General features: G+C 43.7%; 2 protein-coding genes and 1 long non-coding RNA gene across 3 annotated transcripts; 2 read left to right on the top strand and 1 right to left on the bottom strand.

Annotated features, from left to right (window-relative positions):
- Positions 1-697: 697 nt before the first annotated feature.
- Positions 698-16038, top strand: LOC143856432 (Cyclophilin-like peptidyl-prolyl cis-trans isomerase family protein). The gene is made up of 2 exons (XM_077366641.1): positions 698-1425; positions 15678-16038. Exons 1-2 carry the CDS (start codon positions 699-701, stop codon positions 15884-15886), a joined length of 936 nt encoding a protein of 311 aa, XP_077222756.1. The 5' UTR covers position 698; the 3' UTR covers positions 15887-16038.
- On the top strand, positions 4514-8637 carry LOC143856595 (uncharacterized). Its single transcript, XM_077366861.1, has 3 exons — positions 4514-5886; positions 5976-6262; positions 8508-8637. The coding sequence occupies exons 1-3, from the start codon at positions 5446-5448 to the stop codon at positions 8635-8637; spliced, it is 858 nt and encodes a 285-aa protein (XP_077222976.1). The 5' UTR covers positions 4514-5445.
- A 5753-nt stretch (positions 16039-21791) lies between the features above and the next one.
- LOC143855650 (uncharacterized) lies at positions 21792-26738 on the bottom strand. Its single transcript, XR_013238025.1, has 3 exons — positions 26286-26738; positions 25719-25786; positions 21792-22108 (listed from the first exon to the last, which is right to left on the bottom strand). It is a non-coding gene; the product is annotated as an uncharacterized LOC143855650 (long non-coding RNA).
- Between the last annotated feature and the right edge of the window lie 951 nt (positions 26739-27689).

The following is a 27689-nucleotide window of genomic DNA, read 5'->3' as shown; positions in this document are numbered from 1 at the left end:
ATGGCCCATTTAAGTCGTTCTTGTAGGTCACTCTGATATAATTTGGAAAAACTTTCACCATGGTTAGCTGAATTAAAGATAAAAATTCTCTCTCGGGAATGACTTGTACTTTAGTATTGGCCTCACTTCTCCCTTCTTTTTCTTGTGTTTTCGTATACTTACAAGTTACAACCATGGTTTGAAATTTCGACCGAAATCCGAACCATGGTTTGAAATTTCGACCGAAATCCGAATTTTTTTTTTATATGGTGTAAGACCTTATCCAAACCGTCCATGTGATGGAGCACAATGTAAATAGGTTGTGCCCTAAAAAATTATTTCCATAGGATGATCCTAGCCCTCCAGTCTATAGGTTTTTGTAATATACAGTTCCTCTAAGATCGGACGGTTAGGATCATCATATAGAAATAACTTTTTGTACACAAGCTAGTCACATTGTGGCCCATCACATGGACGGTTTGGATCATCCTATAGTGGGGTCCATACAGTACTTTTTAGAAAATACGGGACTATAAGGGCTTACACCATATAAAAACTCTTATTACACATACAAATGGACGTTTTGAATCCAAGAACTAGTAGTAATATGGGTGTAAATATCAGATTCCTTACTCTGCGAGACTATGAGACACGAGAAATACAAAGAGAAATTCGCACCCCTTTTTAATGTAAATTGATGCAAAGGCTTTCTAAACTCCATGGGCTCACTTATCCCCTTCTCACCCCCTCCTTTCCTCTTCCACCGCCCCCCTTCTCTCCCCCAAATCCCAAACCCTAACCCTAACCCTAAAACCCCTCTTCCTCTCTCCCGCCGCTCCCTCTTCCTCTCTTTCACTCCCCTCCCCTTCCTCCCCCACCTCCTCGCCCACGCCTCAGAACCAAACCCTGACGCACCTCCATCACCTCCCGACACAACTGTCACAGACCGCGTCTTCCTCGACTTCAGCCTCTGCCCGTCCTATTTCCGATCCGATCGGACCCTCGGTGAAGACCTCGCGTCCTGCCCAGAATCCGAACCCCTCGGCCAAGTAATCCTCGGACTCTATGGCAAGCACGTGCCTCGCACGTGCTCTAATTTCAAGGCCGTGTGTACGGGTTCTTCTGGGTCGTCATATAAAGGAACCCTAGTTCAGAAGATTTTTCAGGGGCAATATTTTATTGCTGGTAGGCAGGGGAGGAAAGATAAAGGGGAAGTTAGGGCTCCGATTGATTTGGAGAAGAATTTGGAGAGTGTTGATTCTAGGGCTTTTGCTTTGAATCATTTGAGGCCTGGGACTTTGTCTCTTTGTTTGTCTGAGAATGATGATGATGATGGGATTAAGCTTAATCCTAATTATAGGAATGTTGAGTTCTTGATTACTACTGGACCGGGTCCATGCCCGGAGCTTGATAATGGGAATATCGTGTTTGGATCCGTGCTTGAAGGTCAGTAGTTTTTTATATGTGCATTTTATTATTATGTTTATGGGGTTACTTAGAATCATGGTTTAAAATTTCGGTTTCGGTAACCGTTTCGGACCTTTGGAAAACCGAAATTTCCTGAAATTTCGAAATTTGGTGTTAATTAAAAAAAGAATATTTAATTCATTTCGAAATTTCAGCCCAAATTTTGTAACATATATATATATATATATATATATATATATATATATATATTTTAAAAATTACAATTAACTGAAATTTGGTAACGGCGGAAATTCAGAATTTCAGCAAATTTCGGTTTCGGTCTCGGTCCGAAATTTTGGATTTCGGTTGAAATTTAAAACCATGGTTAGAATGTTAGAATGTAGTTATTGAAATTTCCGAATTCCAGAATGAATGTAGTTAGAATTTTCAGTGCTGGTTATCTAGTTGAGAAGTGACCCCAATTATCCATAAATCGAAATAGATAATCTATATAGAAGGGTTGTTATTCAACAGTATAATATGACTTATATGTAACTTTAGGTGAATTGTTTCTTCTTGGGCAACCTTTGTGCTTGTATTTAAGCAGTTGTATTACAATGGAAATGTACAACCAAGAAAGAAATCTTGTTTAGGAAAGTCATGGTTCCTCAATCTTTCCCTTCTCTTTTTCTATCTTTTACTTGTTTATTTGTGTTACAGCTACTTATGCACGAAACAAGTTTCAGCAGTATTACTAGACCTGTTAGACCAAAAATCGGTAACAGGTACAGCAGTGGCGTAAGAACTGAGAGCGAGTGACGAGGGAGGTTGAGTATGAATCCTGTGGTGAGTGCTTAGTCCTGCACAAGGTAAACGAGGTCAGAAGACCAGACCGGATTTTACTCCGGACAGGTCCTTCGACACTCAAGTCAGTATGAGCAAGAGTGAAGGGAAATGTCAGAGTTTTTAGGGAGAAGAGGGTTTTTAGCATTACCCATTAGTCTGAGCTTTAGTCCCCTATTTATAAGGAAAATCTGTTGAGGTGTCCAGGACAGGTGGCGGCCTGTAAGAGGCTGGATCTCACCTACTCTGAACAGGTCCTTCGACACTCAAGTCAGTATGAGCAAGAGTGAAGGGAAATGTCAGAGTTTTTAGGGAGAAGAGGGTTTTTAGCATTACCCATTAGTCTGAGCTTTAGTCCCCTATTTATAAGGAAAATCTGTTGAGGTGTCCTGGACAGGTGTCCAGGACAGGTGGCGGCCTGTAAGAAGCTGGATCTCACCTACTCTGAACAGGTGGCAGCCTGTGAGAGGCTGAGTCTCACCTACTCTGGGACAGGTGGCAGCCTGTGAGAGGCTGGGTCTCACCTACTCTGGGACAGGTGGCAGCCTGTGAGAGGCTGGGTCTCACCTACCCTGGGACAGGTGGCAGCCTGTGAAAGGCTGGTGTTTTCACACCCCATCAGTTGCCCCCCAGTTTTCCAAGTCATTGAAGGACTTGGGAAAGTGTGATCACTCGTTTTTCTGGATGGGGAGACGTTGTTCGGGGGTGAATCGAAGAATTTAGCACGGAGTCCGGAGTCCGGAGTTCGCAGTCCGGAGTACGGAGTTCGGAGTTCGCAGTCCGGCGTACGGCTTCAACCGGACTGGCTCCTGGCGCATTACAGAGTCATTATATCCAGTCCGGAGTTCGCAGTCCGGAGTCCGGAGTTGGGAGTTCAGAGTTCGCAGTCCGGAGTACGGCTTCAACCGGACTGGCTCCTGGCGCATTACAGAGTCATTATATCCAGTCCGGAGTTCGCAGTCCGGAGTCCGGAGTTGGGAGTTCGCAGTCCGGAGTACGGCTTCAACCGGACTGGCTCCTGGCGCATTACAGAATACATTATATCCAGTCCGGAGTTCGCAGTACGGCGTCCGCAGTTCGCAGTCCGCAGTCCGGATTACGGCTTCAACCGGACTGGCTCCTGGCGCTTTACGGAATACATTATATTCAGTCCGGAGTTCGCAGTTCGGAGTCCGGAGTTGTGAGTCCGGAGTACGGCTTCAACCGGACTGGGTTCTGATGCTTCATAGAACGCGTTATATCCAGTACGGTTTTTTCCGGACTGAATTTTGTCTTCTAGCGGCCAGTTCGGTGCGGACCGGACTGATTTTTGTCGTTTTGTGAGAGCGCGTTATATCCAGTACGGTTTTTTCCGGACTGAATTTTGTCTTCTAGCGGCCAGTTCGGTGCGGACCGGACTGATTTTTGTCGTCTTGTGAGAACGCGTTATATCCAGTACGGTTTTTTCCGGACTGAATTTTGTCTTCTAGCGGCCAGTTCGGTGCGGACCGGACTGATTTTTGTCGTCTTGTGAGAACGCGTTATATCCAGTACGGTTTTTTCCGGACTGAATTTTGTCTTCTAGCGGCCAGTTCGGTGCGAACCGGACTGATTTTTGTCGTCTTGTGAGAACGCGTTATATCCAGTACGGTTTTTTCCCGACTGAATTTTGTCTTCTAGCGGCCAGTTCGGTGCGGACCGGACTGATTTTTGTCGTCTTGTGAGAACGCGTTATATCCAGTACGGTTTTTTCCGGACTGAATGCCGAGTGAGGAGTGCGGAGTGCGGAGTGCGGAGTGCGGAGTGCGGAGTGCGGAGATCCATCTTTGGGACGTGAATGTTTACGCGCGTGCTTGATCGTATTGATGGTGGGAGAATGTGTCCGTCATAAATAGGGGACACGTGGCGCAATCCGGATGGCCTCGAGATGCGTGCATCGCATTTATTGCCCCACCGCCTCTGAAAAACTATATAAGGAGGTTTACCCCCCTTCACTTTTTACTTTTTACTTTTCATCTTTTTCCTCTTCTTGCTCTGGGAGTTTCCACTTCTCAGTTCGCAGCTCGCAGTCCACAGATTGCAGATCGCAGTTCGCAGCTCGTAGCTCGCAGTCGCGTTCCAAGATCTTTTAAGGGCTCCACTCACCGGTATTCCTCTCAGCCCTTCCTTTTACTATGTCTGGTAGTACTTCCAATTCCGAGTCCGGTACGGGGTCCTCCACTAGCAGTATTTCGGAGTTTAGGATGCCTCAGGAGCCTGTTTTGGCTAGTCCGTCTGATAGGATAGACCTTGTAGATAGTGACGACGGAGGGGATAGGGATGAAGTGTTCTTAGATCTGAATGCCACTCCTCCCTTGACTGGCAGTCTCCCGCAAGCAGGAGGGAGTGTTGAGAGCGACGTTAATGAAGCGTCCACAACATTCCATCCTGGCCGGGCGGTGGAGGTGATCGCTAGAGCGCGGATGGATGCCGATCCAAAATACAACTTGCGAGCTCTAGTCGAGGAGAACTACCTCACCAGGTCTATGCTGGGAGATATCAGGGATAAATACTGCGTGCCCCCGAGATTTGAACTGAGGGCAGCTATAGAGGGAGACAGAGCCTGCAACGAGAGCCAGGATCTCTGTATTTATGAGGAGTCACTGAGGGCAGGACTCCGATTTCCGTTGCACCCCTTTTTCTCAGCGGTGCTACGTTACTACGGACTAGCCCCGGCCCAGGTAGCTCCGAACTCATGGAGATTATTAGTTGGGTTTTTATACCTCGTCCACGGTCGGTTAGAGAGGAGTGTGACTTTGTCACTGTTCCGTGCTTGTGCACACCTGAAGAAGCATAAAGAAGGGGGCTGGATCTACATTAGCCAGCGCCCTGAACGGAAGATAATCACTGGCATTCCTTCGTCGATTCACTCGTGGAAGAATAGATTCTTCTATGTTGTGGATCAGGAGGCCAGTGAGCCCTGGTCCGTCCCTCTAGTGTGGGACACTCCAGATACCTCAAAACTGAGTCGAAAGCCGCTCCTCGAAGGTGAGGACAGGATAACATTCGCCTTGATGCGGAAGGAGATCGAGCAATCGGGCCTCATCCGTTGTAAGGAGTTTTCTGAAGAGGCGATTCTGGTCGGGCTGGGCGTGAGTGCCGCGACTCCAGAACGTATGTAGCTAGACTTGTCTATGCAATCTGTTTATTTTTTATATACTTGCTTCTGACCGTTGGCTGCTCATTTGTCTTGCAGAGATGAAGAAACAATCAACCGTCGAGAAAATCAGGCAGGGAGCTCAACCGCGGGCACAAGAAGGTGCTCAACAGGCGCAGCAGGAGCGCCAGAAGAGAAAGGCGACTGTGCTGGGGAGTCCGGCCCCGTCACAGGGCACTCCTCCCCCATCCCAGAGGCCCAAGACTAAGGTGAAGCTAATAGGCCCCTTTGCTCAGGGCGGTGGCTCTTCTAAGTCCGGTGGTGCTTCTACCGGAGCCGGTTCTGGGGCTCGCCCTCCTACGGGGATTAGTGAGCAAGTCTTTCGACCCAATTGGGCCGTTCTGAAGGATGACACTGCCTTAGGCGAGAGCCGGGTGGCAGCAGAGCTTATGAGCAAGTGTTTGCTGCAGAAGGACAAGCAACAGGTCCTTTACGAGCCGCCAGCTACAGGAGAGGAGGCTGTGTTGTCCTCCGCTTACCAGGTAAGGAAGTAGTGCTTCGATTTGCTAACTTTCTGCCCATTTCTTCCTTTCACCATACTGATGCCTGTTTCTTTCTGTTCTTTCTTCAGATCTTGCTATACTATAATGACCTCAAGGAGAAGAGTAAGAGCTTCTCCCAAGCCATTACTGCATCTGAAGAGGTGAACGGAAAGTTGGCCGCTGAGGTGCAGGAGCTTCAAACGAGCATCGGGCGAATAGAGGAGGAGAGGAGGTTGTTAAAAGATCTGGCCGCAGAGAAGAGGAAACTGGCCAAGGCTGCTGAAGCCATGGAGGCTCAAAGAGGAAGAGCTACTGACAGGCAGGAGAAGGCAGTGAAAGAGGCAACAGAGGCAAAGGAGGCTGAACTTTTCAGCCTGTCGAGCGAGGCTTACAGTCTTGGATACTACGACTGCCTCCAGGAGCTCCAGGCCTGCAATCCAAATCTATTGATGCAGAACATGACTCTCCCTGCCAGGCCGAAGATTACTGATGAGGAGCCAGATACTCCTGCTGATACTCCTGCTGACATCACCTCTCTTCCAGATGCTTAGATTTTTTTAGATTTTTTTTTTTTTTTTTGTTTTGACCTCTTTTTGTAATGGTCCTTGAGACCCTACAGCTTTTACCAGCATGTTTAAAGTGAATTTTGTAATGGCCCTCGAGGCCCCACATATTCTGATCAATGAAATCACATTTGTCTGTCTCTGATACTTCTCAACTGAGTGATTTGCTTGACTTTCTCTTTTTATTTTGATAACCTGTGAATGAGGCCGTTGATGGTCGAATTGTGACGAACTGGTCTTTTAACAAGTACCCAAGTTTTGTGAACTGGGTTTCCAGTGAGTACCCAAGTTTTGTGAACTGGGTTTCCAGTGAGTACCCAAGTTTAAGAACTGGGTTTCCAGTGCGTACCCAAGTTTAAGAACTGGGTTTCCAATGAGTACCCAAGTTTTGTGAACTGGGTTTCCAGTGCGTACCCAAGTTTAAGAACTGGGTTTCCAATGAGTACCCAAGTTTTGTGAACTGGGTTTCCAGTGCGTACCCAAGTTTAAGAACTGGGTTTCCAGTACGTACCCAAGTTTAAGAACTGGGTTTCCAGTGCGTACCCAAGTTTAAGAACTGGGTTTCCAGTGAGTACCCAAGTTTTGTGAACTGGGTTTCCAGTGAGTACCCAAGTTTTGTGAACTGGGCTTCCAGTGAGTACCCAAGTTTTGTGAATTGGGTTTCCAGATATAAAAATGACACTGAATTTGCAAGAAGATTATTTATTCATAACAACAAATATACAAATTTACAAGATCACCTTTTCACGCCGGATAATTCGACTACTGATAATATTTCCTGAGGTTTTTGGAGTTCCATGCGTGAGGTAATAGGTGCTCCTCCAGTGTCTCTAGCTTGTAGCTTCCTGGCCGGATAACTTCCTTCACTCGATAGGGTCCCTCCCAAGTTGGGGAAAGTTTCCCTACTTTCGTCGGCTGGGAGACGGCTGCCTTTCTCAGGACCAGATCCCCTGTCCTGAATTCTCTGGGGCGGATTTTGGAGTCGTGATAATTCGACACCTTCTGCTTATAAGCGGCGACCCGGATTCGAGATTCCTCCCGGATTTCTTCTAGTAAGTCGAGATTGGCGCGGAGTCCGTCGCTGTTCAGTTGCTCATGGAAACTGATGACTCTGGGAGATGGGGTGCCTACATCAACAGGTATCACGGCTTCGGTTCCAAAAGAGAGGTTGAATGGTGATTCACCAGTCGTCGTGCGAGGAGTGGTGCGGTAAGCCCACAGAACATGGTAGAGCTCATCTGCCCATCGGCCAGCTTTTTCATCCAGCCTTTTCTTTATCCCTTGAAGCAAGATCCTATTGGTTACTTCCGTTTGCCCATTGGTCTGGGGGTGAGCAACCGAAGTGAATCTCTGTTCAATCTTTAGGTCAGAGCAGAACTTCCGAAAGTTCCGGCAGTCGAACTGTTTGCCGTTATCTGTGATTAAGGCACGGGGAATCCCAAATCTGCAGACAACTGCCTTCCAGAAGAAATTCTGTATATTCTGCTCAGTGATCTGGGCTAGAGGTTCTGCCTCCACCCACTTGGTGAAGTAGTCGATTGCCACTACTACAAATATGCGCTTTCCGGAAGCCGGTGGAAAAGGACCCAGAATGTCCATCCCCCATACTGCAAAAGGGAGTGGACTGATAATTGGGGCCATCGCCACAGCAGGCTGGTGGATGGTGGGGGAGAATTTCTGGCACCTCTCGCACTTTTTAACCAGATTCAGCGCGTCTTGTCGTATGGTGGGCCAATACAATCCTCTGAGGAGTACCTTGATCGCCAGGGCTTTGCCCCCCAGATGTTCTCCACAGATTCCTTCATGAGTCTCTTGCAATGCGTACGCGGCGTTACTTGGTCCCAGACACTTCAGGTACGGGAGAGTGTAGGACCTTTTATACAAAATGTCACTGCTGAGGGAGAATCGGGCGGCTCTCTGTATCACCTTACGGGCTTCCTTCTTATCTTCGGGAAGTTTCGCGTCCCGTAAGTAATGAATGATCTCATCCATCCAGCACGGCTCGTTCTCCACCTGCATTATTTCTGCGGCTTCTCTTTCGATGCTAGATCTTTGTAGGAATTCCATACGTATGCTTCCAAGAGTGGTGTATCCAGAGGCAGCCAGCTTCGACAGTACATCTGCTTTGGCATTTTCTGTTCGCGGTATTCTGATGACCTCGAAACTGGCAAACCGGCTGGAGAGTTGATGAACCTTGGCAAGATACTTAACCATACGCTCATCTCGTGCTTCATAGACCCCTTGGATCTGATTTGCTACCAGCTGTGAGTCGCAGTATGCTTTTAATTTCCGGGCGCCGGTCTGAATTGCTAGGTTCATTCCGGCAAGGAGGGCTTCATATTCTGCCTCATTGTTGGACGCACGGAATCCGAATCTCAGAGCATAATCCGCAGTGAACCCCTCAGGCCCAGTGAGGATGAGGCCTGCTCCACAGCCGTTTTTATTTGAAGAACCGTCGACATATACTTCCCAAGTTGGTGTGCTGGTCATGGAGTCCTGCTCTGCCGGCGGTTGCAAGATTTCTGTCTGAGTTTCTGCTATGCATTCGTCAGGAACCGCTTTCTCTGCAACTGGGAGTAGTACCGTTTCAGGGTCGGCGACTTGCTGGGGGATGGTGCACTCTGCTACGAAATCTGCCAGTACTTGGGCCTTGATGGCTGGCCTTGGAGCGTACTGGATGTCGAACTCGCTCAGCTCTACGGCCCATTTCACAAGTCGTCCGGAGATATCTGGTCGATGGAGTACTTGCCGAAGCGGCTGGTCAGTCAAGACCTTTACAGTATGAGCTTGAAAGTACGGTCTTAATTTTCTTGCAGCCATTACCAGCGCGTAAGCCAATTTCTCGACCCGCTGGTACCTTGTTTCTGCGTCGTGAAGAACCTTGCTGACATAATAGATTGGTTTTTGCTGGCGGTGCTCTTCGCGGACGAGGACAGCTGCCAGTGCCGTGGAGCTAACGGAGAGATATAGAAATAACTCCTCACCTGGCTCCGGCTTTGTTAATAGTGGCGGGGAGGACAGATACCTTTTCAGCTCGTCGAAGGCAATCTGGCATTCTTCCGTCCAGGGCGCAGTTTTGAGGCCCTTAACCGCACTGAAAAAAGGCAGGCATCTCTCCGCCGATTTGGAGATGAAGCGACCCAGCGCCGCTATCATTCCCGTGAGCCGCTGAACTTCTCTGATGGTTCTTGGGGCGGTAAGCTCTATCACAGCTCTGATCTTCTCGGGATTTGCTTCTATCCCTCGCTGACTCACCATGAATCCCAAGAACTTCCCCGAACTGACACCAAAGGTGCACTTGGTGGGGTTGAGTTTCATGTTGTGCTTCTTGAGGACCTGAAATGTTTCTCTGAGATCAGACACGTGGTCCTGTGCGCTTCGACTTTTGACCAGCATATCATCCACATACACTTCCATATTTCGGCCGATCTGGTTCTGAAAAAGTCTGTTCACCAGCCTTTGGTAAGTAGCTCCGGCGTTTTTGAGGCCGAAGGGCATGACTCGGTAGCAATAAGTCCCTTGATCTGTGACGAATGAGGTCTTTGGTATATCCGATTCGTACATCCTGATCTGGTTATATCCGGAGAAGGCGTCCATGAAGCTCAACAGTTCATGACCCGCTGTGGCGTCGATGAGCTGATCGATCTCCGGGAGCGGATAACTGTCCTTGGGACAGGCCTTATTCAGATCAGTAAAATCGACGCAGGTTCTCCACTTTCCATTAGTCTTCTTGACTAGGACTACATTTGCTAGCCAGTCCGGATATCGAATCTCGCGAATGAAGTCAGCCTTCAGAAGCCTCTCCACTTCTTCTTTTATTGCCTGTCGCCTTTCAAAAGCAAAGTGTCTCCTTTTCTGTTTCACCGGTCTGCAGGTTGAATCGACACCAAGCCTATGAGTGCTGATCTCTGGATCGATGCCGGGCATATCGGCAGGAACCCATGCAAAGACATCTGCATTGCCCTGGAGAAACTCGGTGAGTTGATGTTGAATGCTACTACTAAGGGAGGAACCGATCAGAGCGACTTTCTCACCGTCCTCCGGGCACAGTGGGATGGAGAGTAGGTCCTCAGCGGGTTGAGTACCCCTGAGTTCGTCCCTTACATCAAGCAGTTCGATTGGCAGTGATTCCACTGCGTTTTTTCCTTTCAGTGCCATTGCATAGCACTCCCTTGATTGAGGCTGATCTCCGCGAACTTCCCCCACGCCATTAGGGGTTATGAATTTCATTTTTTGGTGGTAGGCTGAGGCGACTGCTCGGATCAGATTCTGGCCAGGCCGTCCCAAGATAGCATTATAGACCGAGGTGGCCTTCACTACCAGGAAGTTAACCATGGCGAACGCTTGACATGGTGAATCTCCGACAAGAACAGGGAGCTCGATCTGTCCTACCACTTTTACGACCTCTCCGGAGAAGCCGAACAAATCTGAGTTCGCCGGCCTTAGACGGTCGTCGCCTATCATCATTTTCTCGAAGGCATGGTAGTATAGAATATCCGCTGAGCTCCCGTTGTCCACAAGAATTTTCTTTACCTCCCAGTTAGCAACGAGCATGGTTAACACCAATGCATCGTCGTGGGGCAAAATAAGGCTGTCCAGATCTGCGTCTGAGAAGGAGATCTCATTCTCCGTTCTTGACTTTTTGCTGGTTGTGTGAACGGCGTTAACTTGCCGTGCATATGCTTTTCGAGCAGCAGAGGAGGTGCCCCCAGCGGCTGGTCCGCCCATGATTGTATTGATAACCCCCCTTGGTTGAGATCGGGGTGCCTCAGGCTGCGCGTCGGTGACCTGAGAAGTCTTATCCTGAGGAGGGGGCTGCTGTGATCTTCGAGGGCTACGGCCCTGGGGACTCTTTCCTTTGCGCCCTTGGGTACGGCCGTCATTCTGGATGTATTTTTTCAAATAACCCCGGCTGATCAGCTGCTCAATTTCTCCCTTGAGCTGCCAGCAATCCTCTGTGTCATGGCCGTGGTCCTTGTGAAACCGACAGTACTTTGAAGGATCTCTTCTGTTTCCCTTGGAGATCATTCTAGGCGGCCACTTCACAAACTCCTCCTCGCTGATCGCCGCCAGTATGTGCTTTCTAGAGGTATTGAGAGGTGTGAAGTTCTCTTCTCTTCTCTGAGGGGGTGGAGACTTCTCTTTCCTGGGAGGTTTATCCTCCCTACGCTGTTTCGGCAGATTCTTCTCTTCAGAGGTTATCCTCCGGTTTGAATTAAGAGCTGCCAGTGTTTCTTCCACTGTTATGTACTCTTCTGCCCCGGCCATGAGATCCGCCAGTGAGTGCGGATTTTGCCGAGCCACCGCTCGACGAAAATCATCAGATCTTGCACCGGTGAGGAGTGCGTTCATAGCCGCTGAGGGATCTAAATTGGGCACCTGTAGTGCCTCCCTGTTGAAGCGGCGGACGAACACCTTCAGGGGCTCATTGTCTTCCTGTCGCAAGGCCATCAGGGAAGCTGTTGTTTTCTTTGGCCTGCGGCTGCTCATGAAGTGGCGGACGAGGTCCTCTCCAAAATCGTCGAAATTGTTGATGGAGTTTGGTTTGATCCTGGAGTACCAGTCTCTTGCCGCGCCAGTGAGCGTCGTTGGGAAGGCTCTGCAGATGAAGCCGTCGGAGGCGCCGTGGAGGAGCATCATTGTTCTAAATGTCTCCAGATGATCCACGGGATCGGTAGTGCCGTCGTACTGAGGGACGGCAGGCATTTTAAATCCTCTGGGTGCTGGAGCACTCAGGACCTCATTAGTGAACGGCGTTCTGCTTGAGAACGCTCTGGAGGCGGGCCGGCTCTGATCCTTCGCCAATTCCTCTATTCGGTGGTTCATCTCCTCCATTCTCTGTAGCAGCGGATCCGTTCTGCGGTCTGGGGACCTGATTCTTCCCACAAATGGGCTTGCCGCAGAACCGGACTGACTTTCCGGACTCCTACGACGAGGCCGAGATTTTGCCGGTGGCAAACGATCTTCGTGAGGCCGGCGCCTCTGCGTGGAGCGAGACCGCGATCTTTCGCGGTGATGAGGTTCTGTCTGGGCGTGCCTCACTATGGGGCGATAAACTTGTCTAGCGGAGTGATGAGTTCTGCCCTCCCAATGACGTGATGACTCTCCCCTGTGGACTCCTTGGGCAGATCGCGGGGCCTCTGGAGGAGGTGGAGGGGGTGCTTGAAGTAGTTGTTGGTACTGACCAACAAGGGCCGTCATCTGCTGGAAGAGGGCTTGGACTTGCTCCGAGGTGGGCACGGGATTGTGATGCTCCGAGCGAGAAAGGCTTTGGTCGGCAGAAGCTGCCACTACCATCGAGGCGATTCGACCGCTCCGGGTCCTGCGAGGTAGCGCGGCTTGGTCGTTCTGCGCAGAAGCTAACCGCGCACTCTTGCGCCCTGCCATTTTGTAAGTGAGATGTAAGAACAGCTTTTAGTTCTTGGTCCCACGGATGGCGCCAATCTGTTAGACCAAAAATCGGTAACAGGTACAGCAGTGGCGTAAGAACTGAGAGCGAGTGACGAGGGAGGTTGAGTATGAATCCTGTGGTGAGTGCTTAGTCCTGCACAAGGTAAACGAGGTCAGAAGACCAGACCGGATTTTACTCCGGACAGGTCCTTCGACACTCAAGTCAGTATGAGCAAGAGTGAAGGGAAATGTCAGAGTTTTTAGGGAGAAGAGGGTTTTTAGCATTACCCATTAGTCTGAGCTTTAGTCCCCTATTTATAAGGAAAATCTGTTGAGGTGTCCTGGACAGGTGTCCAGGACAGGTGGCGGCCTGTAAGAGGCTGGATCTCACCTACTCTGAACAGGTGGCAGCCTGTGAGAGGCTGAGTCTCACCTACTCTGGGACAGGTGGCAGCCTGTGAGAGGCTGGGTCTCACCTACTCTGGGACAGGTGGCAGCCTGTGAGAGGCTGGGTCTCACCTACCCTGGGACAGGTGGCAGCCTGTGAAAGGCTGGTGTTTTCACACCCCATCAAGACCTATCTAATACTTGGCAGTATTACAATAGGAGAATTTACATACCAAAAAGGAAAAAAGAAGATAACAGTTGAATTTCTCTTTATAATTACTAATGAACCAGATGAGAGTTAAATCTGCGTAGAATTATTTGCTCTTGATTTGTTGATCATGTTGGTTCTCTTTATTCCTTTAGTGCCAATTGTATGGGATAGGTTTGCAAGCTTCATCTTGTTAGTAATGAGGTTTGCGGGACAGAAAAAGAAGATGTGAGGATTACGAGTCTTGGGGAATTTAGTTAGGTTCTCTGGAAAAATAGCTCATGACTTGCATTGGAGATTTGGGGGAGCAATTGGGGTATGTGGTATGCCAGAGGGAAATAATGTGTGGAACACATGGGATTTAGGTGTGGGGTTGGGACTTGGGAAGTGGAGGGTCAGGGTTGTTGTGCGGGCAGGAAAGAATCCAGTTAGGTATTATATTTGAGAGGATAGTTGGTTCCAAAAGTTCCCCTCGAGTACCTTTCAAGGATTGGTTGCTATGGTGACAGATCAAGAAGTATGAGTAAAGGGCTGTTTCGAGAGGTCTAGGAAAGTAGTGTGTCCGTAGATTTGAAGGGTTTTTAAGAGAGGATGTGATTGTGCTTTCAATTGGTCCTTTGTGCAAATTGGAGGAGATCCACATTCCTAGGCTTGAGGCAGATAGTTTTTTTGAATGGCATAAAATTTTATTGAAATGGGAAGACCACTGCTGTCAAAGGTACAATAGAAGCGCACAAAGGGATGAATACAACCGCACCCTCCGAACAAAGAAGTGAAAACAACCATGTGACCCTAAGGAGTAAGTAGTAAGTTGAGTGTGGAAATGAGAAAAGTTCCTTTTGCTGTTCCTAAGTGGTACAAAGCATGTCTACAGCTTCACATTTCGATTAGTTGTCTATGGGGCAACCTTTTTCCTCCTAGGGTGTTAGCTCTTAGTTCGAGGGTAATCTTCGATGAAATCGTCTCTTCTTAGTATCTTCACAATTGGGCTTCTGCATCCCTTCTAGTTTTGCAATGTGTTCCAACTTGCAATGTGGAAGAAAGTCAAGAAACTACGGCCTCTCTCTTGCTACTGTCTTTGGGTTTGGAGCATTTCTGAACCTTTTTAGGTGCTTATGTTTATCCCAAACTGCAATTAGGAGACTTATTTTGGTCTTCCCTCTTGGAGGGGCCAAAGAGGAAGCAAAATTGAAGTGTTTTTTCCCATGTTACATGGATTCTTCTAGATGGGCGAAGAATCCATGTCGGACACGGCTCGGATTCCAATACTTCAGAATTCTTTGAGAAACTTCTAGATCTTTTTTTTTGTTTTTTTTCTAAATACCACTACCACAAATTTACAATTACCACATGTTTTGAGTTTTACCCCTCCTAATAATAAGTTTCTTATATGGAAATATAATATTATGTCTATTTAACTTATTAAAATTTTAAATATATTACTTGCTATAATCATATTATTATGTAAAAAAATAAAACTTGAGAGTTGATTAAAATATTGGCAAATCCACAAATCCTTGTTTTTGAGGTTTGGTGAATCTGACACTCCATACCCATGTCGGATTCTGACACCCGTATCGTACTGATGCAACATAAATTTTTCCATGAAGAATAACAGCTCAAAAGGCGTGATGGCCCATTTAAGTAGTGCTTGTAGGTCACTCTGATATAATTTGGAAAAACTTTTACCATGGTTAGCTGAATTAAAGATAAAAATTCTCTCTCGGGAATGACTTGTACTTTAGTATTGGCCTCACTTCTCCCTTCTTTTTCTTGTGTTTTCGTATACTTACAACCATGGTTTGAAATTTCGACCGAAATCCGAACCATGGTTTGAAATTTTGACCGAAATCCGAAATTTACCGAAACGTACAAAATTTCGGTCGACATTTCGGAAAATTCAGTTGAAATTTCGAACAAAATATTAATTTTTTATTCCTTTACAAAATTTCAGCCCAATTACCCAAGCCGAAATTTCGGCCCAAAAAACCGACATTTCACCCGTCTTTACTGAATTTCGGCTGAAATTTCGGTTTCGGCTAGGTCTGAAATTTATGCCGAAACCGAAATTTCAAACCATGCTTACAACTAATGATTATACTGCAAAATCTTTCAACGACAACCAAAGCTTTATGGCTATTTGATTTGTGAACACAACCTTTCTATTGCTTGTGCATTTCCAAGCTTGCATGTTTATGATATGAGAGTATCATCCTTACTGCTTTGATTCATTTGGGTTTCAGGATTAGATGTTGTGACCACCATAGCCACCATCCCTACTTACAAACCAGGTGAACGGATTCGTCAATTCAATGATTTAGCAGAGTTCCTTGGCGACGAGAGAGCCCAGAATGCTCGCACCATTTGGGATCAGCCTCTGAAAACGGTTTATATCAGTGACTGTGGAGAGCTGAAAGTGGCAAAGCCTTCGCTTTCACCTACTCTGCCATAGCATATAACTGCTATATTTATGCTGAGTAAGCTCATTTGATTATCTGGTTTATAACATACATTCATGAGATGTTTCAAGAATGAACACTGAAAATGTTGCAGCTCTTTGGAGGAGCAGGAACGCAAAAGAAGTGATTTATTTTTATTTCATTATTCTTACCTGTGAAAATGTGTTTATATCCTCAAGGTTTAAAATTTCGGTTTTGGTACCGGTTTCGGACTCTGAAATTTCGGTCGAAATCTGGTACAAAACCCGAAACTAATATTTTATTCAATATTAAATTTCGGTGAAATATTAAATTAATATTAAAAAAACAGATTTTTTGGGTCAAATTTCGGGAAAACCGAAATTTCAGCCGAAATAAATGACCGTTTCGGTTTTAATCGATTTCGGTGTCGGTGTCCGAAATTTCGGATTTAAGTCGAAATTTAAAACCATGTTTATATCTTACCATTCAAAAAAAAAAAAAAACTGTGTTTATACACACCTTTTAAATATGTTGATATGTTTTTTTTACCTTGGAAAACTGTCTGATTTGCGTTTCGGCTAACAAAATTGACAATAGTTGTGGGCCTAAAATCACATTGTTTTTGGAGTTTTCAAATGGTGAATGCCAGACCATGCAAGTGTAGTGGGAAAAATAAAGAACAGTGGGGGCCATTCCTTTGTAGGTAGAGGCCGTGCCCCGAAATTCTTCTCCATTGGATGATCCTAACCCTCTGTCTGAGGACTTCTATATACCATGCCATCCATTTAATCTTTTCAAAACCTTCACAAATCAGAGGGTTAGGATGATCCTGTGAGGAAGCTATTTGGGGATCAGCCTATCTACATGTGGGCCCAACTAATGAATTGTTTAGATCACCTAAATATATGGGCCCCACTATATTTTTTTTTTGCTACTCTCATGTCCTTGATTTGATTATTTAAAAACTCTTGGTGTTGATCTTTTTGCATTATTTCCAAGAGGTATGCATGAAGAGTCCCAAAACATGTGGGTGGCAATGCTATTTGTCTAATCCATAATCCAAATGGAAATGCCAAAAGTCAGTGGTTTTGCCTAGTCCCTGTTCCTTTTTTGGATTTTGAGAATTGATTTTGAGTCTAAAGCTAATTATTAGACAAAAGATAGATAAATTTATCTCTTCTAATCATGAAGATGAGCGAGAGATGGGAGATATACAATGTTATATGTGTACTTGGACATTGATAGCTGCCAAACATCTTGGGTAGCAGAGAAGAAAGGCCCAGCTAGTGTCAAAGTTTGAAGCTCCAAAACATGTAGCTGTATACCGAATTCCATGTGTAGGAATGGATCAGAAGCCACCATGTTACTAGATGCTTTCACAACCTATAGGGTCCGTTCGGATGTCACAAAAAATAAAAAAAGAAGGCTGTTTAAGCTTTAGTCCTAGGCATTTTTTTACGACCAACCCAACTCATGCAATCATCAAATCTCTCCTGATCCCATCTCTTACAGACAGGGTTGTCTATGTATCCACTTCGAATCAGATCCACCCATGTCTTCGTCACGATACACTGATCTCATACTTTTAAACAGCGGAGTTATCGTCTTTGGATCGGACCCTCCCATGTCCGCTCTGAATCCATCATTGTTCACATCCTTTTTTTCGGGTGCTTCTTGAATCATGATCTATTTCAAGCCGACCCCGACTAGTTTGGGACAAAGGCTTAGTTGAGTTGAGTTGAGTTGAGTCATGATCAATTTCAAATCAGACCGTCCATTGGAGTGTCCTAGGTCCTACTTACATTATACACAGTTAAGGCTTTTGGATTAGGGCAGAGAGAGAGAGAGAGAGGTTTTCATCCAGTGTTTTTGGTCGCTTTGAGTAGATTTTGAATGTTACAAAAATACCCCTCATGACTAGACATAAATGAACTAAAATACGAATGGTATTTTGGTACATTGGGTCCCTTCATTAGGCTCTAGGACGATCCATCGGATTTGGAAAATGTCTGGTGAGAGAGGGGGTATGAATCTAATGGACTTGTCCAAATGCAAGGATCCTTTTGGATCCATAGGACCGTGTGGGGTCCATGGACCCCACTTGTTACAAGAGCGGCTTCTTTTTCGGTTATCTTTATCCGAATTTATGGCATCACTCGTCAAGTCTTTGGCAGCTACCCACCCTTCTAACGCTTCTTATCCGCGTAGAAACGGTGTGAAACTAGAATAGAAAATGGCCCCACCCCCCACAACTGAAAAACAGCCTTTCAAAAACCTCCAAGGATAAGCTTCCGAGATACACGTGGTGAGTGGGTCGTTGCGTGTATCCGTAAGGACTAGTCCTACTCCCGAAGGGCGTGAAGAAAAGAAAAAATCCGTAGGGAAATAGTCCGTAGGGAAATAGTCCTACGCCCGAAGGGCGTGGGGACACCCTTCGTTACGGAAAAAAAAAAAAAAAAACAAAGGATAAGTTTCTCCGGGCTACTTTTGTAATTTAACATGACCGAATTGGAGATTCTCTATGACAAAGGTGCTAAGCGGCTACTTTATAACGAGATGATAAATTGCCAATTTATCAATCGTTTTAATTTAAATAAACAGATATTTCACGAGATTTTTATAATTAGGTATGGTAATTGGTAAATATTCCAGGCCCCACATCGGATTTCATTAGCCTTAAAAGAGACGGGAAGATCAACGGGCTTTATTATAGAATGTGGGCTCACCAATTAGGGGTCAAACTTGGGCGGGCTGAGGCCGACCCGAACCCAACCCGAAACTCTATATATAATCAACCCTAACCTAATCCGATGAAGGCTAACCCGACCCAAGTTGAAAAAATTAATATGTCAACCTGAGTCGATCCCTAACCCGACCCGATTTCCCAATTTGGATCGGGTTGAGTTTGGTTGACTCTGTTATAGTGATATCTTTCCCCTGTAGGTTTTTATGTTCTAAAGAAAACAAAACAAATTTTTTTTTTTGAGATGTTGGGTTTTGATGTAGGTCGGGTGAACCAGCACCTCAACCCAAACCGCCTCGGGCACAACTTCTTCAAACCGAACCCGACCTGAGTTGCACCCCTAATCACCATAGATGTGACCTAGTCTGAACATTTCCACTCTAGACTGTCCTGATCATCAATTTAGTGAATTAATTTTTTTTATATGGTGTAAGACCTTATCCAAACCGTTCATGTGATGGAGCACAATGTAAATAGGTTGTGCCCTAAAAAATCATTTCCATAGGATGATCCTAGCCCTCCAATCTATAGAGGTTTTTGTAATATACAGTTCCTCTAAGATCGGACGGTTAGGATCATCATATAAAAATAAGATTTTGTACACAAGCTAGTCACATTGTGGCCCATCACATGGACGGTTTGGATCATCCTATAGTGGGGTCCATACAGTACTTTTTAGAAAATACGGGACTATAAGGGCTTACACAATATAAAAACTCTTATTACACATACAAATGGACGTTTTGTACACAAGCCTTTTGATGCAAAGGCTTTCTAAAGTCAATTAAATTGAAGAGTGGTGCGAATAATCCTACAGTGGTGCGAATTTATCACTGTCCAAAATAAGAAAGCAGAACTATTAAAATGCCAAAAGTACCCCTTGTATTCTTCTACGCGGCCAAAACAGCTTTATCCACTCTCTCCAACACACTCCGCCCATTTTCTCTGTTTAAAACTGAAAGTAGCGGAAAATCCGTGTACTCTCACCTCCTTTTTTCAGCCTCAGTGTGTATAAAAACACCCCCATTTGTCATCTTTCACCTCTGGACATCTTCGTTTCATTTCATCTTCTTCTTCTTCTTCTTAAGAACAAAAATCAAATCAGAAACCCTATAAAAAGAAGTCCGATCTTATTTTCTCTTCTTTATTTATTTTTTCAATGGAAGAATATCGGTACCGTGAATTCTCTATCAAACAGAAGAACAAATCTCCAATCTGTTTCTGCTTTCGAAACCAGGAATCTGAATTGGATTCCGAGAAGAGTCCGAGATCGATACGATGCTCCTCATCGTGGATCCGATCTAAGGTTAATGAAATTCCCGATCTGAAAGAAAGGTATCGGAACATGATTTCTCGGAGGAGGATGAGTCGGAGGCATTTCGGTGATTTTAAGTACGATCCGTTGAGTTATGCTCTTAATTTCGATGACGGATCGGACGAGTCGCAGGTGAACGATTTCCGGTACCGGAATTTCTCGGCGAGGTTGACTGCCTCGCCTCCGCCGGAGAAAGCTCCGGTTGTTTCTCGGGAGATCGCATGTAGTTAGTTAGGGTTTCGATCTCTGTTTTCTCTCTCTCTCTCTCTCTCTCTCTCTCTGTGTTGTATATATATTATATATGTGATGAAAGTATGAGAAATAATGACGTTCGAAATCTAGATATTCTCTTCTTGTTCCTCTTTGATTTTATTCTGCACGACGCTAAACCCAGCTAAACCCAACCCTCGGTTGAAGAAGATCAACCCTAATTAACCCAACCTGCCTCTAAATCTCTCAACCCTAACCCAAATCATCTAACCTATTCTTTGTTCTTTTGTTTTTTTGGGTTCGGGTTGGGGTTCATCCTAAAAAAAATCACGATAAAATTAGACGACAGAGGTCGGGTTTGGGTCGTGTAGGGTTGCCAAGGTCTCAACCCTACTCGATTCCGAAATTAAATCTGTCGTCTTTTTCCAAACATAACCCAACCCAACCCAACCCAGGCCAAAATTGGGTTGAACCCGTCGAGTTCAGGGTGAGCACGACCCATGTTGCACCCTATTTAGAACTAGATTTGACAACCCTATTTAGAGCTACATTTCTTCTAGATTTCAAATTGAATGTTCGAGCTTTGCTACCAACAGGGCTAACCCCAACGAGAAGGGCGCCCCAAGGTCAGGACAAATATGTAATAAGAAAAAGAGAGGAAAGCTAAACTGAAAGGCGCTCTTTGGAAAATCAGCCCCAAGGGCGTCCCCAATTCGATCCACATCCCATTGATAGCATTGAAAATGTAAAAGTAATTATAAATGTTCTATGGCAAGGGTCCAATAGCGGCATCCTTGTGGCTGATTTTTGAAAGCTTAACCTACGGTTTAGCATATTAGCCAAAAGGGTTTTGCTAACGAGTGCCCTAAGGACACTTGTTAAGCATCATTTAATTGACCCTGGAAACTTGAATTTACACACTTTAGGGAAAAAAATAAATCTCAAAACACGTGTAAAAGTAAAAAAGTATGTGTAAATTCAAGTTTTCAAGGGCAATTAACAAGTGCCCGGGCACTCGTTAGCAAAACCCTAATTTTGAGTCCAGTAAACAGTTATGGACTCAAAATTGGTTCTCAAAATCCAAACGAACATGGCCTAAGTAAGTCACCCAAAACAAGATAGGGTACAATGGTGTGTGTGTGGATGCTGGAAAAAAGAACCAGAACCAGAATCTTATTCCATTTCTGCCTATTCCAACATTTGGTTCTAACAAATGAGCAAGAATGGGGGACACAAGACAGAATTAAGCCTATAATTTAAAGGCGGTGGCATCTGTTACCTGCCTGAGAGGTGTTATTATGATTCTAAAAACATCTCTCTCTCTCTCTCTCATTTTCTTCTTATCATGGCTTATGATGGGGTAAAAAAAGGGAAGTGGTATATCCGCGCCTTACGATTATTTGGGACACTCAGCAGCAGTGTATCAATGACTGAAGGATTCAATGGAGCTGATTGCCACATACATTATTGTTGGGTGTCCGAATTAAGTAATCAAAAGGGGCAGATATATCACTTCCCTAAAAAAAGACACTCAATGGGAAGCTAAAACGTGGTACCTGGAGCCTCAACAGCAGTACGGCCAAAAGGGTCGTTTCATTAGTCATGCTTATAGAAACTCTAAACCGCCTAAAGAGATAAACTTGGAAAGCGAAATTACAAGAAACAAGTCTAATAAAAAAGAGCCCTCTAAAGGCAAGATTCCATTATAACTGAGGACTCTAGTCTGTAAAAAGGGGGACAAACTTCGAGGTATACATCTCATTCGCACACATTCTCTGATTCTCTCCGAGCTCACAAAAGTTGGTATTATTCTCGCAACTGACTTTGGGGTCATAGAATCCTCATTAGAGTTCAACTCGGACCCTCTTTCTGATGCTCTTCAATGTTTGCAGATCGCACTTCCAGAGTCAGCTCTGCGCGTGTCCACTTTTAGGAATCAATTCGGATTTCAACGGCAATAGATTGGAGCGACTTTTAGGAATTGGTCTGGATTTAAATGGCATTAGATTGGCATCATTTGTGGGAAATGAGAAAACAAGATCTAAACATGATATTGAGGAAGAGCAACTGCAACACTTGTTAAGACTCGTACACTAAGGAAGAGCAACTACAACACTTGGGTTTATGGGCGTTCGTTCGGTTATAACCGAACCGAATAGACCGAAATTTGATAACCGAACCGATATTTCCAAAAACCGAACCGATTAAAAATTTGGTTATTCGGTTATAATCGAATAACCGAATAGTGGGAGAAAAAGAGGAAAAAAAATAATATTTCAGTTTGGATCGGAGGGCTAAGATCATCCTATCGAAATGATTTTTTGAGCACAACCTAATTAAGTTGTGATCAATCAAATGGATGGTTTTGATCATCCTACGGAGTGCCCGTATAACATTGTTTTTTGAAAAAATAATGGTTTTATCCCGAATTTTTTTAGATAACTGAACTCGAACCCGAATAACTGAATTTCCAAAAAAAAAAACCGAAACCGAAACCTAAAATGAAAAAAACCGAACCGAACCGACCAAACAAATTCAGTTTAGTTTGGTTATTCGGTTATAACCGAATAATGAACACCCCTACTTGGGTTGGCTAGGAAAGTAGTGGAATAGGAAGTCAAAGGGAGGAGAGAAGCATTTTGATTTTCTTAGAATTACCTTGGAAAATTGTGTAGTGCTGTTTGGTTGCGCAGCATTTACACAAAGAGTAGGAGAAAAAGTAAGGGGTGTCATTACCAATATAGGGAGAGAGGAGAGAGAGGGAAGAGAGATAAAGAGAGAGAGAGAGTATCATTTCCTAGAAAATTCAACTATAATTCTTTGCTTTTGAAAGAATGGGACAAGAAAGAGACAAGCAATTATTACATTAGAGACACCGAAGGGAATCAAAGGAGTCCGATGCATTTTGGCAACCAAACGTGGAATGGGATGCCAAATCCAAATCAAATTCCAAGGAATCAAAGGGAGTCCAATGCATTTTGGCAACCAAATGTGGAATGAGATGCCAAATCCAAACCAAAATCCAACGTAGAGGACTATATTTGTGAAATTACAAGCCTGTTTTTACAAATAAAGCAAAGTAGAGGGACTTCTTTTGCAAAAAAACCGGCTATTAAAACATAGTTGTCTTGTATCATTTCCTATTTTCCTAAACTAAAAAGAACTCGATTTCTTCATCCATTTGGATTACTGAAAATCTTCACACGTCATTGAGAAAATCAGAAAATACCAGGGAGGAGCATTTTTAGTAATTTTCTAAAGACAGGCATGGATTCTGTGAAAACAAGATCCCAGGCTTCTTCCCAGGCTTCTTTAAAAACTCACCCCCTTTTTCCACTGAAGCAGTCAAACAATCTTGTCTTTGACGACACCATGACGCACATCTAGACACCACGCCTACCGATGGACAGCCGAGATCGATAGACACCGGCGGCAACCAGTCTCTCCTCCAGATCATACCCTCATCTCTATCAATAATCACGAGATTTTATAAGGTGTAAGCCCCCTTATTTTTCAAAAAAGTACTGTACGGAGCACACACTATATATATATATAGGATGATCCAAACACCGTCCATAGGATGATCCTAACCCTCTGATCTATAGATGAACTTCATATTCTGGAAACCTCTATGGATCGGAGGGCTGGGATCATCTTATGGACGGTTTGATTCATCCTACATCGTGGTCCGTATACGATCCCCATAATCACATCGAAGTATGGGTGCAACTTGGGTCGGGTTGGGTTGAGGCCAACCCTAACCCAACCTGAGATAGCATTCCCTCAACCCTAACCCGACCCAACCCGATCCTTAGGTTGAGGATGGTCAACCCTTTATTCCCGCCTCCAAATTGTGTCGGGTTGATTCGGTTTGGGACAAACTTCGAGGTATACATCTCATTCGCACACATTCTCTGATTCTCTCCGAGCTCACAAAAGTTGGTATTATTCTCGCAACTGACTTTAGGGTCATAGAATCCTCATTAGATTTCAACTCAGACCCTCTTTTTGATGCTCTTCAATGTTTGCAGATCGCACTTCTAGAGTCAGCTCTGCGCGTGTCAACTTTTAGGAATCAATTCGGATTTCAACAGCAATAGATTGGCGCGACTTTTAGGAATTGGTCTGGATTTCAATGGCATTAGATTGGCATCATTTGTGGGAAATGAGAAAACAAGATCTAAACATGACATTGAGGAAGAGCAATTGCAACACTTGTTAAGACTCATACACTAAGGAAGAGCAACTACAACACTTGGGTTTATGGGCGTTCGTTCGGTTATAACCGAACCGAATAGACCGAAATTTGATAACCGAACCGAAATTTTCAAAAATCAAACCGATTAAAAATTCGGTTATTCGGTTATAATCGAATAACCGAATAGTGGGAGAAAAAGAGGAAAAAAAATAATATTTCGGTTTGGATCGGAGGGCTAAGATCATCCTATCGAAATGATTTTTTGAGCACAACCTAATTAAGTTGTGATCAATCAAATGAATGGTTTTGATCATCCTACGGAGTGCCCGTATAGCATTGTTTTTTGAAAAAATAATGGTTTTATCCATAATTTCAGTTATTCAGTTAACCGAATTTTTTTTAGATAACTGAACCCGAACCCGAAAAACCGAATTTCCAAAAAAAATAATCGAAACCGAAACCGAAAATGAAAAAACCGAACCGAACCGACCAAACAAATTCAGTTTAGTTCGGCTATTCGATTATAACCGAATAATGAACACCCCTACTTGGGTTGGCTAGGAAAGTAGTGGAATAGGAAGTCAAAGGGAGGAGAGAAGCATTTTGATTTTCTTAGAATTACCTCGGAAAATTGTGTAGTGCTGTTTGGTTGCGCAGCATTTACACAAAGAGTAGGAGAAAAAGTAGAGGGTGTCATTACCAATATAGGGAGAGAAGAGAGAGAGGGAAGAGAGATAAAGAGAGAGAGAGCATCATTTCCTAGAAAATTCAACTATAATTCTTTGCTTTTGAAAGAAGGAGACAAGAAAGAGACAAGCAATTATTACATGAGAGACAAGCCTCGGAAGATTAATCTATTTCTAGATGTGCTTCAGAAAAAAAAATGAAGATGTAGAAAGCCCTTATTTATTTACATGAGAAGAAGATGGAAAAAAACCCTAATCTATGTGTTGTGCAGAAGACGAAAAGAGAAAACATTGTTATACGGCTTATAGTTAATCAAAAGGAAAATTCCAATGCTACTAAAACATAAACAAATATTACAAATATTTGGAAAGCATCAGTATAGCATGAATTAATCAATACCAAATACAAAAAAAACATTGCAAAGTGCAAACAAAAGGCATGCAATCTAAAGATATTTCAACATTAAGACTTTTAAAATAAGAAGCTCTCTATTTATTCCTTAGAATGGGAATAAGACGAAGCAAGGTTAATTACCAATTGCCTCCAAGGGAGTTAAGAACATCTTCTATTATTTCAATTTAGGCTATATCTAATTATGCAGTCCTTCCATTGAAGAAAATTCTTTGAAAAAGGAAAAAGAAGATAACCATTTTAAAAAAAGAAAAGAAGTAGATACATTCGGAAGAATAAATATAGGAAAAACTATATTACCATTGATAATAGAGTTGTTTTTTGGCGCTGCTACGGTTGGAGATATGTACAACAATCCGTTTCCAAAACTGAAAACAAACAAAGCCCAGCATAAGCCGACACAATCAAAATAATCAACCCATATAGCTTCCATAACAAAATCCTAAAAAAACCCAAATGTATTTCAGAATATGGACAACATACAACTCATTCAAATACTTTATTTTTATTTGATGTGTAATTGGTTCAACTAGTTTCGAGCGAAACCTGCAATATAGCAAAAGAAAATTTGATAGAGAACACTTTCGTTGGTGGATTTTTAGAGAATAGGGCATGACCATGAGTAATTTCTGGTGATGTTATTCCAAAAGTTCACACACAAAAATCTTAAAACAATAAATGAGCATGGAAGGTGTTAACTTCACAATTGTGAGATCAAATTGATAAAACATCTGACACTAACAGATAACAACAAAAGTCATAGATTTTTTTTTGTCAAAACTATTTTCCCTCTAATATAAGACATGGATATCTACGATATAGATAGAAATATGAATTAAATTAGTAGCATTAAACATGGATATCTACCATATAAGGGGTGGTTTTATTCATTTGCCATTCATGAAAATTGAGCATCTGAGTAGACTAATTGCTACTCATCTGCAACAAAACCAAATTGCAGTTAGACAAAAGAAAAAGGCCCTTCTGAGACCCTTTTGGAAAGAAATAGTGGAAGAATGGAATTGTACTGGAAAAAAACAAAAGAAAAGAAGAGAATGAGAAAACCGGCTTCCCATCAGGCCATGAATCCCAAATGGGTTTACTATTGTAGCCAAACTTGAAAGCATGCAGTGCATAAGAATTCATTTAGAAGTAGGAAAGGGAATATGGAATTGGAAGGGAATCAGGTTTGGGAAGTATTATTGGAAAGGTTCTAAATGGAATTAATGGTGAAAAGGCAGTTTCTATCTTGGAGTTATTAGAAGAAAACCTGAAATTAGGAAAAGAAAGAGAAAAAAACGAATTTTGATTTCTTGAAATCTCGATTCTATTGAATATATACGTTTGGAAAGCACAAATTCTCAAAAACCTCTTCTATTGGTATATTTAAACAAACAGAAATACAAATAAGAAGGCAACAGTAAAATCAACTTCAAGAAATCAGTCGGGATAAGATCGTAGTCTGATTGGTGGAATAATATGTTGCGGAAATGGTCGAATATTAATATCAATGGAAGAGGCCAAATCAGTCGACACGCGGGTACTGATAGCTTCAGATGTTGATGCGATATTGAGTCTCTTCATACGTAAATATCTAATTCTACGTTGGCGAGCCATTTTCGTAACGTATTTTTTCCGTGCAATATCTATAACAGTAGATACTTAAATTTTCATGTAAAAATAAGTAAAGTAAAGATAATATACATTACACCTATGGAGTCTAAATATACTCACGTGCACGACCGTGTGTGTCCATTGTGAAGGGGATTATGAAGCAGTGACAATATGCCTCAATATAACAATCTGTTTTGAAAAAAGTATGAAATCAATATCCATGATATGCTTTGAAAGGTGAGACACTATTGAGCATAATCAAGAGCATAATCAATATCCATTAAAGTGTGAAAGAAGTATCAAGAAATGAAAAATCAAGAGCATAAGAAATGGCAAATGTTGCTAGCAAATGAAGAAAGAAGTAATCATCACACATAAAAGCCATAAAAGCCATCCTAGGTGCAAAGTTGCGTGGCAAATGTTGCTAGCAAACCAAGAAAAAAAGTAATCATTACACAAAAAAGTAAATAAGCTAAAGTTACAAAGTTTTTAAATTACGAAAAAAATAGGAAGAACATGTAGTAATATATGACAACTACGGGGAAAAAGTCAAAAAGAATCCAACAGGAGAAATCCCCAAAACGATTTCCCAGTTTCAAAAGCCACCCTGCTGTTTCAAAAGCCAACTTGCTAATAGCTTCATAAACATAAAACCCC

The sequence above is a fragment of the Tasmannia lanceolata genome, unplaced genomic scaffold (assembly GCF_043159265.1).
Source record: "Tasmannia lanceolata isolate RefF3 unplaced genomic scaffold, GAP_Taslan_0.1 ptg000023l, whole genome shotgun sequence".
Taxonomy (NCBI): Eukaryota; Viridiplantae; Streptophyta; class Magnoliopsida; order Canellales; family Winteraceae; genus Tasmannia; species Tasmannia lanceolata.
The sequence above is the reverse complement of the archived record's forward strand: the minus strand, read 5'-3'. Positions and strand labels throughout refer to the sequence as shown.